Source organism: Bos indicus x Bos taurus, unplaced genomic scaffold (genome assembly GCF_003369695.1).
Source record: "Bos indicus x Bos taurus breed Angus x Brahman F1 hybrid unplaced genomic scaffold, Bos_hybrid_MaternalHap_v2.0 tig00001388_arrow_arrow_obj, whole genome shotgun sequence".
NCBI classification, from domain to species: Eukaryota; Metazoa; Chordata; class Mammalia; order Artiodactyla; family Bovidae; genus Bos; species Bos indicus x Bos taurus.
In genome coordinates, this window is record NW_020867418.1 from 3509 (window position 1) to 20880 (window position 17372).

The 17372-nt window shown below is 46.6% G+C and overlaps 1 protein-coding gene across 1 annotated transcript; it reads left to right on the plus strand.

The window, feature by feature from the left end:
* Positions 1-1368: 1368 nt before the first annotated feature.
* On the plus strand, positions 1369-10218 carry LOC113888732 (solute carrier family 7 member 13-like). The gene is made up of 4 exons (XM_027535760.1): positions 1369-1375; positions 2037-2186; positions 5168-5529; positions 9265-10218. The coding sequence occupies exons 1-4, from the start codon at positions 1369-1371 to the stop codon at positions 9538-9540; spliced, it is 795 nt and encodes a 264-aa protein (XP_027391561.1). The 3' UTR covers positions 9541-10218.
* The last annotated feature ends 7154 nt before the right edge of the window (positions 10219-17372 follow it).

The following is a 17372-nucleotide window of genomic DNA, read 5'->3' on the forward strand; positions in this document are numbered from 1 at the left end:
AGTAAACTTGTAGGTTTTTCTAAGCAAGCCAGCGTCCGCATCCCTGCCGAGCCACCCAAGGCCAAGGGCAAATCTCAGGAGAAGGGGTCAGCTCTGGGGAGCCAGCAGCCGTTGTTCCCCAGAGCTGGAGGAGGGGAGCATCTGCCTGCCTTGTTACAGAGTCATTGCTCACACCGGGGCTCAGGGTCACTCTCTGGTGACTGAAGCTGCCGGGGGGAGATGCCAGTGCACACGGTCACTTACACTGCCCAGACTCCAGACAGAACTGGGATCCGAGCACCTCAGGTCGCATGTGCACAGACTGGTTCCATCACCCCACTGCCATGGTAGTAGGGGACCCCGAGAACTCACACGTCACCTAACATTGGCTTCATATCACTGTTTCCTGATTTCTTCCCAATCTGAATTTGGGTGGACAGACTCTTCTACATGGCTTACAACAAATTTCCTTCACCACTTGAGTAGATTCAAGCAATCTCTTGATTACCTAATGGGCTCTGAATTGTTTTCCTCTTATTATTTCATTCATATTCCATAAGATGAATTCCATTCACACTTAAGCCTAGGTAAAGAAAAGCTTGCTTGGGAGAGTAAGGGAGAGAAAGGAAATTCCTCAGAGGTCCGTTTGCTTGAGGGAAAGAGATGACGAGAGAACCACTACTTCTGAAAAAGGGGGGAACATATCTCAGGTGGGATGAAGAGACAGGCTACATACTAAACAGTCTTTAACAACTGTACATTTTTTATTTGCACAGATCTCTGAACCGGCAATCTTTGTTGCCAACCGCAAAGCCTGTTTCCCAAGATCCAAGGACTAGTGAGGGCTAGGGCCAGGTTCAAGCCCCGAGCCCTCTAGCTCCAGAGCCTACGTTCTTAACTACTTTCCTCAACTGCCTTTTTAAGAAAAACAGTATGAAGTCTAGGAATTTTGAGATAATATGCCAATTTCCAGAATTCACTGTTGATGTGGTATCTCCTCCCCTGAGATAAGGCCCCTGCAATTGACAAAAACTGACATTGTTAGGTGATTTGAGCTCATCCCTGCTATTGGTTTGAAAACATTATTATGTATCAAAGCTCAAAGATTTTCCCAACTGAGGACTTCTATCCAGGAAGTTGGGATTAAGTGTCAAAATGGACTCTGCACCTTCTGTCCAAGAAACCCATCACCCCAAGTTCCAAGAGATCTAGCTACACCCAGGCTGAAGGGCGCTGTGGTTACTGTCTGGTGTCAAACTAAATGGTTTCAAATCCTTCCCTCACCACTTAGCTGCTGTGTGACCTTGGGTGAGTCTCCTAACGTCTCTGAGACCCTGCAGTTTCCTCTGTGTTTGAAATGCAGACACAGCCCAGTATGTCCTTAGCGCCATGGCGGGTATTCAGTACCACACTGTGGAAGCCTCTGTGACAGGCAGAGACATAAAAGTGCTCACAAAAAGCTGCTGGGTGAGGTGGGGGAGGGAGTTGTTTTCCTTCTGCACCTACTGTTCCCTTTGCATAGAAGGCTCCCTATTGAGGTCTTCAAGTATCTCCCTCCCTCCCTTCTCTTTGGTCTTCCCCCAAATGTCATTTCTCACGTCTCATTTAATGCAAACTTTCTCCCCTGCTCTGCTCTCACCTCTGTTTCATTTCTTTCTCTCTTTTATTGAGGCATAGTTGATTTACAATATTGTAGAAGTTTCAGGTGTACAACAGAATGATTCACGGGTTTTAAAGGTTATACTCTATTTATAGTTATAAAATATTGGCTACATTCCGTGTGCTGTACAGCATATCCTAATAGCTCATCATTTTGTACACAGTACCTTGTACTATATAGTCTTTTCCATCACTGTAAACCCATAATCGTGAAATGACTGGGGTAATTGGATTTTCAGTATAAGATGGTGAGAAATCCAAGCTTTCAGGCAAAACTTGCACAGGACCAACGTAGAAACAGTCAAGCAGATGAGGAAACAACAGATATGAGTAATACTTTTTCATACATTTTATCACAAAGTCTTCAAAAGTCTCATAATATGTCCTTTTCTGATGAGTTTATTTGTGTTTCTTAGGAGAGATAAAAAATCCTGGTAAGAACATCCCCAAATCTCTGATCACTGGCATTCCCATGGTGGCTGTGGTTTACTTACTGGCTAACGTATCCTACCTGGCAGTTTTGACTCCCAAGGAAATCGTCTCTGCAGGTATGAACGTATCTAGACAAAGAAGAAATAGTCACTACTGTCTATTCTGAATAAACAAGGACTCCCATATACTACTGATCTGTTCAGTAGTCCCGTAAGAGTACAAATGCAATGGGTTCCTGCTTTGGTTTTTATGAGGAAAGGAAAAATAATCATCTAAAAATCTATAAAAGATGAGTACATGCTAAAAGACCAAAATCAAAGGCTAGAAGACTGTGAAACAGTAAGAACTGGAAAGAGAAAGAGGAGAAGGAGGTGGAAGAAGAGGAGTGGGACACAGAGGAGAGAGGGGAAAGAGAAACCGAAGCCGGCAAGGCGAGAGGGCAAAGAAGCAACACTCTGTTCGGAGACGCTGCACTCTGTAGGGTGCACCCATATAACTACCCTCAGAACAGTCATTTGGAAGAAGCAGTATCGTCTTCTTTTTTCAGATGAGGAAACTGCAGTGCCTGGGAGTTAAGCAATAAGCAAACTTAATAAGATTCAAAAGTAGGTTTCAGTCATACTCTTCTCATGATAAAAGATTGCTTCTTGTCCAGGTTATTGCTAGCAATGGGTTGTAAATCTGGACAGCAGTTTATAAGATTGGACCTTCAAAAAATACATTCTTCCCAGTTCTACCAAGTATGGTGCTCAAAGCTGCCCAGCTCGTAATTGAAACAGACAGACTCAAATCCATGTTAACTCCAAAACCTATGTTCTCAATCACCATACTAAAGTATGTCAGTATAAGCAAATGAAATCAAAGCAAAGCAAGCAATCGTATGAATACATATTAATATACATCAGGTGATAAATTTTATTAATACATATTATTTTATAACATACACATATAGACATGACTAAATGGAAATATAATAAAAAGTTAATAGTAAATGGTGCCATCTGAATGGTAAGATTATAAGAAATTTTTATTTCTTTTTTTATACTGTTCATATTTTCCACAATTAGCATCTTATACTTATGATCGGAAAAAAATCATTTTTCTAATACTAGATAATTATATTTCCACAGAATTAACTGATGATTTTTAATGACAACATTGGGTCTTTTTCCCCAAAAAATGTTAAATTATGTTCATTTTACTTTAAAAAGGCAGAGTAGTGTTTGAAATATATTGGAAAATTCCCCCAACTTTTAATTTTTAAAAAATAGTTACTCCTGAAAGAAGTTTGGTTATCTAGAAAATTCACTCATTGAGAGTGACTAGCTCTTCAAGTATTCTGGATAAAGGCCAAATAACACATCCACAAAAAACGTAGACTACAAAAATGCTGTACATACAGACAGGCATAGGGGCTCATGACCACGTGTGGTGTGTGTGGTCGTGGAGGGCTGACGACGGCACTCCGGTGACCTGAACCCCTGCCCTGGGCGTGCCCTCGAGGCAGAGGTCACAAAGGCTCAGTCTGCTGTCATCTGCGCTCAAAGCCTTCTCCGAAACCAGAAGCTTTGAAATTCATTTTTAAAAAAACAAACAAACAAACAAACAAAAAGCTCTACATGGCTCAAAAACACCAAAAGATGTATTTCTGCATCTTCTTTGAGACTAGTCTAAAAATGGTGCGTTGATTCTAAAAGAAAAAGAGAAATACAAATTTTTAAAAGTAAACAAAAACGTGCTCCTTGCCACAATTTGGTCTCACAGAAATACAGTAACAGGCTGAAGAAGAATTTTTTTACTATTAAACTGAAGGGGAGAGCTATAATTTGCCTTTCACCCCACTTCCAAGCCAGGCTGCCAGTTCTGTGAAGACCCACCTCACTCATATCCCTTCGGGTGTTCTTTCCTCTTCCTTCCCAGGCCCCTATTTTCCTCACTTCATTCACAGCAACAACCTCCAAATTTCCACCCTCACCTCTAATTTTCTTCTTCTATCCAGCCTCCACTCAATCTCAAGAAATAATTCTATGAGGGGCTTCCCTCGTGGCTCAGACAGTGAAGAATCTGCTTGCAGTGCAGACCTGGGTTCAATCCTGGGTTGGGAAGATCCCCCGGAGAAGGGAATGGCTACCCACTCTGGTACTCTTGCCTGGAGAATCCCATGGAGAGTGGAGCCTGGAGGGCTACAGTCCATGGGGTCGCAAAGAGTGGGGCTCTATAAAACACAAATATAATCCTGTCACCTCCCTGCCCAAGTGTTCCGCCATCTGTTTTCTTACATCTCCTCCTAAGCACACTCTCACTCCATCATCAACTTCCTTCAGACCAAGTGTCAGCTCCTCAGCTGACCGTGGCAGGTTCTCCAGGATCTAACTTAAGCCTAACTTTCCATCCTCACCTCCTGTCTCTGTGCAGACATACACCCTCGCCACACAACAGCCTTTCTAAACAGCTTACTGTTTCCAGAACAGATACTCTCTGCCTCCCCCACAATGTCATCTCACCCCCTTCAGCCTGATTGAGATGCCTATCTCCTGCCTGATGTCCCACTGATAAGACTGTTTCTAAGTTCAATACACTTGGGCTTCCCTGGTGTCTCAAATGGTAAAGAAGCTGCCTGCAGTGTAGGAGACCTGGATTCAATCCCTGGGTTGGGAAGATCCCCTGGAGAAGGGAATGGCTACCCACTCCAGTATTCTTGCCTAGAGAATCTCATGGACAGAGGAGCCTGGCCAGCTACCATCCATTGGGTCACAGAGTCAGACACAACTGAGCGACTAACACTCACTTTACTTTCACTTCAACACATTTTGAGCCCTGAAAAGTCCTGAAAAGTGCCTCCCAAATCTTATGCACAAGCTAGTCTTAGAAAGTTTGAAATGCAGGGGCAAACTACCCCTTCCAATGTGCATTCTACTGGCCAAAACAGACCACAGGGTCAAACTGTATTCAAGAATAAGTAGAGACTCCCTTTCTTAGAATAAGCTACAAGATTTATTACAAAGGGTATGGATGCAGGAGGAAGTGAAGAATTGTTGCTATAATTTCAATCAAAGTCAAAATTGACTATTTTGAAATTTTTCTAAAATTTTTGTAGATGCTGTTGCTCTCACCTGGACGGACAAAATAATCCCTTCTATGCAATGGGTCATTTCTTTTGGAATTTCAACTTCAGTGTTTAGCACCATGTGCTGTACAGTGCTGTCAGCATCAAGGATGATCTACAGGGCAAGCCAAGAAGGACAACTGCCTTTCATCTTCTCAATGCTCAATAAGCACTCCTGTCCAACCACGGCTGTTAGCCAGTTAATCATCTTAACTTCCATTGTTATTATAACCTCAGATTTAATCAATTTAATAAGATATTCAGGATTAGCATTATGGTTTTTAAGAGGGCTACATATGATAGGTTTACTTAAACTAAGGTACCAGGAACCAAATCTACCTAGACCTTACAAGGTAAATCAAGTCTAAAAACGTAATATTAAACTTCTATTCTCTTTTTAAGAATATAATTTTTATTCTATGTTAAGTGTTAGTCACTCAGTCCTGTCCGACTCTTTGCAACCACATGGACTGCAGTCTGCCAGGCTCTTCTGTCCGTGGGATTTCCCAGGCAAGAATACTGGAGTGGGTTGCCATTTCCTTCTCCAGGGGATCTTCGTAACCCAAGGAATTGAACCCAGGTCTCCAGCAGTGCATGTGGATTCTTTACCATCTGAGGGAGCAGAGAAGCCTTTTTTTATTCTATATGGGATGCTTCTAACCAATCATGAGTCAAACTTTGAAACATCTGAACCAAACCTCCATTTCCCAGCTTACTAATGTATAATTAACTGACTCATTGGAAAAGACCCTGATGCTGGGAAAGATTGAAGACGGGAGGAGAAGGGGACGAGAAAGGATAAGATGGTTGGATGGCATCACCAACTCAATGGACATGAGTTTGAGTAAACTCCGGGAGTTGGTGATGGACAGGGAGGCCTGGCGTGCTGCGGTTCATGGGGTCACAAAGAGTCAGACACGACTGAGGGACTGAGCTGAACTGAATGTGTAATTGGCCATATGGGGTGCAATTGGTTTGATTTTTTTTAAGTATAATGTCAAAACTGATTCTCTATGAGGAAGATAAATGTTATCCTTTTCATCATCTTTCTGGAGTTAGGCAATAACACTTTTGGGGGAAGAATCCTGGCCCTGTTCAAAAGCATCCCCTCAGTCCATGACCCAATGTCAGCCCTTGTCGACCCATGACGTGGCATTCTCTTCTTGAGTATGTCCTTGAAAGGTCCTCATTTTATCCAAGAAGATGATAATCTAAGCCTCAGTTTAGTTGATTCTAAAAATTTAGGACCTGAACTTAACTAACAAAATGGAACCACCATCCTCTAGGTAATGTCGGCAGGGCTACTTTAGGTTCCTAAAGTGTCTTTGTGCAAAAAGTAATAAAGCACCCCTGCTTCTAGGCAGACACAGCTGCGTGTCCAGACACAGAGCCTGGTGAGCAGAGCGCGAGCTAGAATCAGCTCCCTGTTGCCCCCTCAGAGGGGTATGCCTGGATGAGTAGTGAACTGCCCAAGCAACCACGTGCTTCCCAGTTGGCACAGTGGTAAAGAGCCCGCCCGCCAATGCAGCAGACGCGGGTTAGACCCCTGGGTCAGGGAGCTCCCCTGGAGTAGGAATGGCTACTCACTCCAGTATTCTTGGCTGGAGAATTCCACGGACAGAGAAGCCTGGCTGGTCACAAAGCTGGACACGACTGAGCGACTGAGCATGCATGCAAGCAACCATATACAAGAGAAACAAAATCAAACTCTCATTTGAAAAAAAAAAAAAAGACCATTCTGACAACAGTGTAGGAAGTGTATTAGAAGGAGGCATGAACATGACCTATTCAGGTCAAACAACTGGCATAGATTTTCTTAGTTTTCCTCCACTTAACTTCAGGAAAATCATGGAACTCAGAGACTAGGTAAAATTACCCTAGTAGAAAGGATCAGGGATGGGGTTTAAACCACACATTGTAATTGCAGAAACCAAAATTTTGTTATATTTACTGAAAAGATAGTGATGAAATCTTTATTCTATAAAAGATCCACTGAGGAAATTTTCTCTGATTTTAGCATCAGAAACACTTGGGCCTCTTCTAAACAACAGTTTAGCCTATGCCTTTTGGTGGCCTGCTTCCAGAATCTCTATGGGGCTACATGGCATGCATTTCGTGAGCCAAATTCCTTCTTTACCCATATTTATTTCCCTCATTTCTCTTTCTTATTTTCAGTTATTTTGCCTTGGTATAAAATAAGCCATACCTTGCTATAATGCAAATCCTAAAAGGCACCAAACAGTCTTTGTAATATTTTGTTTTGTTTTGTTTCTTGACTGTGCTGGGTCTTCATTGCCGTGCATGGGCTTTCTCCAGTTGCCACGTGCGGGCTTACATCCCCTGGCATGTGGGATCTTAATTCCCTGACCAGTGACCAAACCCACATGCCCTGCATTGGAAAGTGGATTCTTAACCACTGGACTGCCAAGGAGGTCCCCAAGTAGTCTCTGTCTTACTCTTTACTTGTGTTCTAATTATAATCCATTGGTCAATATAGTTAAGATACTTCCTGGTTGTAGAGATTGTGTGGAAAATAAAATGATAGTCCCTTAAGTCATGCCACTGACCGTAAAACCACTTGAGTATGTTTACTGAAATCCGAATTCCCAGACTCACCCCAGGGGTTCTAATTTACTAGATCTTAGTCAGGCCTTAGGAATCTGTGTATTTATCAATTACCTTGGGGATTCTTATGCAGAGAGGTCGACTGATCCTATTTTAAGAAACACTAGTTTAGACAATCTTGACTTTCTTCTGCCCCAAAATGGATCCCTCTTGGCCATGCTTCATGTGGAAAAGAGTGAACAATATCTTGGATTTCAGTCATCCATTTATTCAACAAATATGCAGTGACTACCTGCTGTGTTTCAGTTACTTTACTAGGCAGTTCAGAAAAATAAAGATGAATCTTTTCAATTAAGAATCGTCTTAGTCCCATAGAAGAGTAAGAAGTGTATATAAATTATTTTATAAGGTTAATTAAGAAATGCTATTTTGTTGAGCACATCCTACTGAAGTACACTGTATGCAGTTCTGACAAAGACTTTAGAAGACCAGAAAAAACTCATTTTGCAAATGGGTCTAAGAGCAACCTTTTTTTTTTGAAACTCAGACTTTAAATGGTGTGTGTTTAGTCACTCAGTCGTGTCTGATTCTACAATCTCATGGACTGTATCCCACCAGCCTCCTCTGTCCATGGGATGTTTGAGGCAAGACTACTGGAGTGAGTTGCCATTTCCTTCTCCACACAAAACACACATATTTCACAAATATTTGATTGAAAACCCCTGAACGTATTTATCCCTTAGCACCAGCTGACCCACCATGTCCTTCTTTCAGGGGTTGGGGGAGCATGGGGCCCTGAGGATTTCACTATGCAGTGTTTGGGGTCTCCTTGGGGAGACCACCAAAGAGACTTGGGGAGCCACCTGCTGGCTGTTCTCTGCAAATGGGCCTGAAGATCAGATTAAGTAGGTAGACCAGTTACACTGCTAGATTCTGGCACTGAACTCCATGGAAAAGAATATTTTTTATCTGTTTTAAATATCTCTGGAGAAGGAAATGGCAATCGACTCCAGTATTCTTGCGTCGGATATGCCATAAAGGACAGAGGCGCCTGGCAGGCTATAGCCCCATGAAGTTATAAAAAGTCAAACACAACTTAGCAACTAAACAACAATAACAATAATCCATAGCACAACACATGCCAGTTTAGAATTTCAGTGACTACTTCTCAAAAGAATGAGCAATTAAAATACCAGAGGTTACATTTCTAACCAGACTTTTCTGATTCCAGTGTTCCTGCTATTTCTATTACTTGATGCTCCGCTAAGAAAGACTGGCACATACCCCATTAAAGAAGTATTATAAACAAATATTACAGTTGTGACATGACTGGGTTTCCATATTCCCAAAAGTAGAAGTGCTTCAGTGACTAATACTAGGATGACACTGATACTTTTTATCTATGATGATGATGCTTAAATGTATTTTTTCTATGCTTGAAAATTAAAAAAAAGCACTAATCTTAGAAACTTTTAGACAATGTCATCACTAATCTTAATCTTTTTTTTTTTTTTAACTTCCAGGTGCCTTTGCCATTTATATTTGGATCCATAGCTATATCTTTGTTTCTGATTTTGACGCCATTGATTAAAACCCCTAAAATGGAGCATGTCTACGGGCTTATCTTTATATTCAGTGGACTCTTGTGTTACTGGATTCACGTTCATCTTAATCAACATTCTGTGAGTTTTGTCAAAGTCACCTGTTATTTACAATTACTGTTTAATGTTTCACCACCTGAAGACCACAATGAAGGCATTTCAACAGAAAAAAGTGATCTTAAAGAAATCTTTTTGTAAATAAGAAATTTGGCAGTGTAAAATTTTTAGTGAATGAATACATTTTTAAAGGTAAACTCTGTTTTAAACTATGCAGTCATAAACACAGGCCTTCTACCTCCTGCCCAGTTCCCAGCTACACATATCAGATTACCTCCCACTCAGTTATATACTCAGATTCTTTACAGTTCAAATGATTTTCCTTGTAATTGAAGCTTTAGTTCCCTAGTGTCCAATATGTTTCTCACCACTTTTTTCCTGGTCAGAAATTTTAAATGAATGCATGCACACACAAACACACACAAAGTTAAAAGGGGGCATACTATGACTTAATCACTTAATTACTGCCTATTTCCGTGTGTAGAAAATATTATAATGCTGTATGCCTAAAATATTATCATATTATATACCTGAAACTAATAAAGTGTTGTGTGTCAATTATATATCAATAAAATAATAAATAAGCAAGCAAAATAAAAACAAAACAAAGAATCATTGCCAGAAAGAGAAGTTTGTTGGTGAACAGTGCTTAGTATATAGCAGCCAGTTAATATCTGTTGAATGAATGTAAGGTGTATCTGCAAAACTAACAGAAAATATTGTAAATCTGAAACTTATATTAATAAATATTATTGCTTCCTACTCACTGGTCTAAACTCTTCACAGTGATACCAATTAAAGGAAAATATTTTAAATTTAGGCCTCTGTGTTTAGCCTTTGTAAAGCAGGAAATGCTGAATCGTGGCCCTCAAAAATATGTCTGTCAATTAAGTTCATAACTAGTAAGAGAAGTTTGCCAAAATGTTTCCCAAATTCTGTGGGATCCTAAAATCAATGTATTAAGTGGCATTGAAAGGGGAAGAAAAGACCATAACAACACTAAAGCTTCTCAAGTCCAATAATACTGAATTGACTTTATCTTATTCTATTTCTAGTGTAAACAAAAATAAAACATTATTTTTTTTAAATGGGGACAGTGACATGAAAACTTGTCAAAGACTTTGAAATTGGGATGAGGGGAGGATTACTGGATATCCGGTAAAGTGCACCTTTCTGAGTTGCTTGCACCTTTTATTGTCTTTGAGCTATTTTTAAACATTGTTAAGTTGTAGAATGGGAGTCCTGGATGGCAAGTGGTAGAGTCCTCCTGCCAGTGCCTGCAGCCTGTGCTAGCACACACAAGCCTTACTGGGGCAATACTCTGCTTTGCAAGACACTTTCCAGAGGCCACAGCAAGTCACCATCCAGGCAGACGGGAAAGCAAGAAAATTCCTGGGAGGAAGGAGAATCCAACAGGGGGCTTGCCAGTCTAGAAGGCATCACTCAGCAGCACAGCAGGCAGTCTCTGGGTCAAAGAGCCCCCAGGGGCAGCAGTGATGGGGGGTCTTTATTGCCCTGAACTTATCTTACTTGTGGCTAACAGAGGAGCTGTGCAGTTTCAAGGGGCATGCAAAGGAGGCAAGTCCTAAATGGTTAAACACGTCCTTTCTTGGGCTTTGCGTTAAGCATTAGAATGTTAAGTTTTTAAAGTTTGGTGCTTGCTGGCTTTGGGGCTCATGGGTCTCAGCCTGCTGTGAGGAACCAAACAACCTGGAGTCCAGCACGCAGGGGTCACCTTTGGCTCCTTCACAGAACATGGGTGAAACGGACCAAACGCCAGCACACCTTTATTTCTCTATGGCTGATCCTGCCACCGAACAAGGGCAGGAATAAATGTTTGAATTAATGAATAAATACACATTGGCTAAATTAACACATATGTATTAGGGGAAGAGTAGTAGCCCTACATAAATTTTATACTAGACTGGTTTGCATATATCTTTAGGGCCAATAAAGATATGCTAATTATTCCTAACTGTTGAGTAATTATCTCTAATATGTGAGGAAATCAGTGGGTATGTCACATATATTATCTCATTCAATACTGTGAAGCTGATCCTACAATATTAAAGTGTTATCCTCATTTCATGGATGATGAAATGTGGATTCTTAAAAAAAAAACACAAATTGCTGAAAACCATGCTGCAGGTAAGTGGCAGAGTGGAATTCAAACCTCTGCTGACTTGAACGCAAAGCTTACATTCTTTCCTTTAAACTACAACTTCTTCCCTAGATACTCATCTACAAAGGACTATTTCAGAGTTAAGTAATATCATTGCTATACCTCCGGAGCAGACGTCTCCACTCAGAACTTTTGAAACTTCCTTTCTTAATTAGCCGTGACTAACTTTTTCAGTGGCCTAAGTCTTTTAAAAAATAATAATAATTAACATGAGAAACATTTTAACTCTGGCCTTCAAAGAGGTCACAACATCCTGTAATAATTCGCAAGTCAATCATTTTTTAAACAAACTCAGACATTCAGTTCAGTCACTTAGTCGTGTCTGACTCTTTGCAACCCCATGAACCGCAGCAGGCCAGGCCTCCCTGTCCATCACCAATTCCCGGAGTTCACCCAAACTCATGTCCATCGAGTCGGCGATGCCATCCAACCATCTCATCCTCTGTCATCCCCTTCTCCTCCTGCCCTCAATCTTTCCCAGCATCAGGGTCTTTTCCAATGAGTCAGCTCTTCGCATCAGGTGGCCAACGTATTGGAGTTTCAGGTTCAACATCAGTCCTTCCAATGAACACCCAGGACTGATCTCCTTTAGGATGGACTGGTTAGACCCCCTTGCAGTGGGGACTCTCAAGCGTCTTCTCCAACATCACAGTTCAAAAGCATCAATTCTTCGGTGCTCAGCTTTCTTTATAGTCCAACTCTCATGTCCATACATGACCACTGGAAAAACCATAGCCTTGACTAGACGGACCTTTGTTGGTAATGTCTCTGCTTTTTAATATGCTATCTAGGTTGGTAATAACTTTCCTTCCAAGGAGTAAGCGTCTTTTAATTTCATGGCTTCAGTCACCATCTGCAGTGATTTTGGAGCCCAGAAAAATAAAGTCAGCCACTGTTTTCACTGTTTTCCCATTATTTGCCATGAAGTAAGGTTTAGTAATAAAATGCTTGCGGAAGGATGAGATGATGAAATTAAGGGAATGTTGCTGTTTGGGGTGCCTTCCAGGAATATGAAAGGAAAATGTAAAAGCACAGTAATTCACACAAAATTTTTAAATTATTTTTCAGGATTTAAAAAAGGAGGGTGTTGCAAAAGGTAAAAGCATGCAACTCCTGAAGGCAATAGGATTCCTCCTTGGAAGTATTCTAGTGTTGAGTGCAACAACAGGAGCAGGAATCTTTGTACCTTCCAAACATGCACATGCCTCGCTGACTCAGCTCCATGCTCTATGCCAAGTTAGAGGGGTGGGTTGGAGGTGTGAATGGGAGGGAGACTTAAAGAAAGGGGATATATGTATACTTGTAGCTGATTCACATTGTTGCACAGCAGAAATCAGCACAGCATTGTAAAGCAATTAACTCCCATTTAAAAATTTTTAAATGGGGCTTCCCTCGTGGCTCAGTGGTAAAGAATCCGCCTGCCAAAGCAGAAGACACAAGACTGATCCCTGATCTGGGAAGATCTCACATGCCATGTGGGAGTAATGAAGCCCATGCGCCACAACTATAGAACCTGTGCTGTGGAGCCCCGAAACCTCAACAAGAGAAGGCACCAGAGTCAGAACTCCACACACCAGAGTCAGAACTCCACACACCGCGGGGAGGAGTCCACACACCGCGGGGAGGAGTCCACACACCGCCGGGAGGAGTCCACACACCGCGGGGAGGAGTCCACACACCGCGGGGAGGAGTCCACACACGGCGGGGAGGAGTCCACACACCAGAGTCAGAACTCCACACACCGCGGGGAGGAGTCCACACACCGCGGGGAGGAGTCCACACACCGCGGGGAGGAGTCCACACACCGCGGGGAGGAGTCCACACACCGCGGGGGGGAGTCCACACACCGCGGGGAGGAGTCCACACACCGCGGGGAGGAGTCCACACACCGCGGGGGGGAGTCCACACACCAGAGTCAGAACTCCACACACCGCGGGGAGGAGTCCACACACCGCGGGGAGGAGTCCACACACCGCGGGGGGGAGTCCACACACCGCGGGGGGGAGTCCACACACCAGAGTCAGAACTCCACACACCGCGGGGAGGAGTCCACACACCGCGGGGAGGAGTCCACACACCGCGGGGAGGAGTCCACACACCGCGGGGGGGAGTCCACACACCGCGGGGGGGGAGTCCACACACCGCGGGGAGGAGTCCACACACCGCGGGGAGGAGTCCACACACCGCGGGGGGGAGTCCACACACCAGAGTCAGAACTCCACACACCGCGGGGAGGAGTCCACACACCGCGGGGAGGAGTCCACACACCGCGGGGGGGAGTCCACACACCAGAGTCAGAACTCCACACACCGCGGGGAGGAGTCCACACACCGCGGGGAGGAGTCCACACACGGCGGGGAGGAGTCCACACACCAGAGTCAGAACTCCACACACCGCGGGGAGGAGTCCACACACCGCGGGGAGGAGTCCACACACCGCGGGGAGGAGTCCACACACCAGAGTCAGAACTCCACACACCGCGGGGAGGAGTCCACACACCGCGGGGAGGAGTCCACACACCGCGGGGGGGAGTCCACACACCAGAGTCAGAACTCCACACACCGCGGGGAGGAGTCCACACACCGCGGGGAGGAGTCCACACACGGCGGGGAGGAGTCCACACACCAGAGTCAGAACTCCACACACCGCGGGGAGGAGTCCACACACCGCGGGGAGGAGTCCACACACCGCGGGGAGGAGTCCACACACCAGAGTCAGAACTCCACACACCGCGGGGAGGAGTCCACACACCGCGGGGAGGAGTCCACACACCGCGGGGGGGAGTCCACACACCAGAGTCAGAACTCCACACACCGCGGGGAGGAGTCCACACACCGCGGGGAGGAGTCCACACACCGCGGGGGGGAGTCCACACACCAGAGTCAGAACTCCACACACCGCGGGGAGGAGTCCACACACTGTGGGGAGGAGTCCACACACCGCGGGGGGGAGTCCACACACCAGAGTCAGAACTCCACACACCGCGGGGAGGAGTCCACACACCGCGGGGAGGAGTCCACACACCGCGGGGAGGAGTCCACACACCAGAGTCAGAACTCCACACACCGAGGGGAGGAGTCCACACACTGCGGGGAGGAGTCCACACACCGCGGGGAGGAGTCCACACACCGCGGGGGGGAGTCCACACACCGCGGGGAGGAGTCCACACACCAGAGTCAGAACTCCACACACCGCGGGGAGGAGTCCACACACCGCGGGGAGGAGTCCACACACCAGAGTCAGAACTCCACACACCGCGGGGAGGAGTCCACACACCGCGGGGAGGAGTCCACACACCGCGGGGGGGAGTCCACACACCGAGGGGAGGAGTCCACACACCAGAGTCAGAACTCCACACACCGCGGGGAGGAGTCCACACACCGCGGGGAGGAGTCCACACACGGCGGGGAGGAGTCCACACACCAGAGTCAGAACTCCACACACCCCGGGGAGGAGTCCACACACCCCGGGGAGGAGTCCACACACCGCGGGGAGGAGTCCACACACCACGGGGGGAAGTCCACACACCGCGGGGAGGAGTCCACACACCGCGGGGGGGAGTCCACACACCGCGGGGGGGAGTCCACACACCGCGGGGGGGAGTCCACACACCCCGGGGGGGAGTCCACACACCGCGGGGAGGAGTCCACACACCGCGGGGGGGAGTCCACACACCGCGGGGGGGAGTCCACACACCGCGGGGGGGAGTCCACACACCGCGGGGGGGAGTCCACACACCCCGGGGAGGAGTCCACACACCGCGGGGGGGAGTCCACACACCGCGGGGAGGAGTCCACACACCGCGGGGGGGGAGTCCACACACCACGGGGGGGAGTCCACACACCCCGGGGGGGAGTCCACACACCGCGGGGAGGAGTCCACACACCGCGGGGAGGAGTCCACACACCGCGGGGAGGAGTCCACACACCGCGGGGGGAGTCCACACACCGCGTGGAGGAGTCCACACACCCCGGGGAGGAGTCCACACACCCCGGGGAGGAGTCCACACACGGCGGGGAGGAGTCCACACACGGCGGGGAGGAGTCCACACACCGCGGGGAGGAGTCCACACACCGCGGGGAGGAGTCCACACACCGCGGGGAGGAGTCCACACACCGCGGGGAGGAGTCCACACACCACGGGAGGAGTCCACACACCGCGGGGAGGAGTCCACACACCACGGGGAGGAGTCCACACACCGCCAGGAGGAGTCCACACACCACGGGGAGGAGTCCACACACCACAGGGGGAAGTCCACACACCAAAGGGGGAAGTCCACACACTGCGGGGAGGAGTCCACACACCACGGGGGGAAGTCCACACACCTGGGGGAGGAGTCCACACACCGCAGGGAGGAGTCCACACACCACAGGGGGAAGTCCACACACCACAGGGGGAAGTCCACACACCGTGGGGAGGAGTCCACACACCACGGGGGGGGAAGTCCACACACCTGGGGGAGGAGTCCACACACCGCAGGGAGGAGTTCACACACCAGGGGGGAGGAGTCCACACACCGCAGGGAGGAGTCCACACACCACAGGGAGGAGTCCACACACCACGGGGAGGAGTCCACACACCACAGGGGGAAGTCCACACACCAAAGGGGGAAGTCCACACACCGCGGGGAGGAGTCCACACACCGCGGGGAGGAGTCCACACACCACGGGGAGGAGTCCACACACCACGGGGGGAAGTCCACACACCTGGGGGAGGAGTCCACACACCACAGGAAGGAGTCCACACACAGTGGGGAGGAGTCCACACTCCGCCAGGAGGAGTCCACACACGGGGGCAGGGAATGAGTCCACACACCTCGGGGAGCAGTCCATCCACCACGGGGAGACGTCCACACACCATGGGGAGACGTGCACACACCATGGGGAGAAGTCTACACACCGTGGCGGGGAGTCCACACACCTCAGCGGGAGGAGTCCACACAGCACAGTGGTAAGTCCACACACCACAACTAAAAAGTAGCCAGCACTCACCACGAGAGAAAAGCCCAAATAGCAACAAAGACCCAGCACAAAGTTAAATTAATTAATTAAAAATAAATAAAATTTAAATTAAATAAATAAAATTTTTTTAATTTTTTAAAAAGAAAGGAAAGTGGAAGAGGAAGGGAAGCAAAACCATTTTTTTCTTTAGTGTACAGGTCTCCTATTCCTACGCCTGTGTGTGGGCTCAGTCGCTTTAGTCGTGTCTCTTTGCAATGCTTCGGATTGTAGCCCACCAGGCTCCTCTGTCCATGGGTATTCTTCAGGCAAGAATACTGGAGTGGGTTGCCAGACCCTCCTCCAGGGGACCTTCCCAATACAGGATTGAACTCGCATCTCCTGTACTGCAGGCAGATTCTTTACCCACTGAACCACCTGGGGAGCCCTCTATTCCTATAGGAACATAAAATACCCTTTTGTTATAGGTGAAAAGTGAAAGTGAAGTCGCTCAGTTGCCATTTCCTTCTCCAGGAGATCTTCCCAACCCAGGGATTGAACCCGGGTCTCCCACCTTATAGGCAGATAGATGCTTTACCATATGAGTCACCAGGGAAGTAAACTGCATTAAATCCAGGTTTCCCAAATTGGAAAAAAAAAAAAAAACTTAGTGAAGGTAGCTATCTCCCTGCTTGTGTAGTGTGACTTTGATCTGCACTCTCAGCCATGCAGAGCTGGGGATGGCTTGCCCTAGAAGGGGAACACAGTATTATTCCCTCAAAAGATCTTTTGGACCCTCTGTTACTTTCCTTGGTCATAGGATCAAACTTTTGTTTAGCCCTTAAGAATGGGTG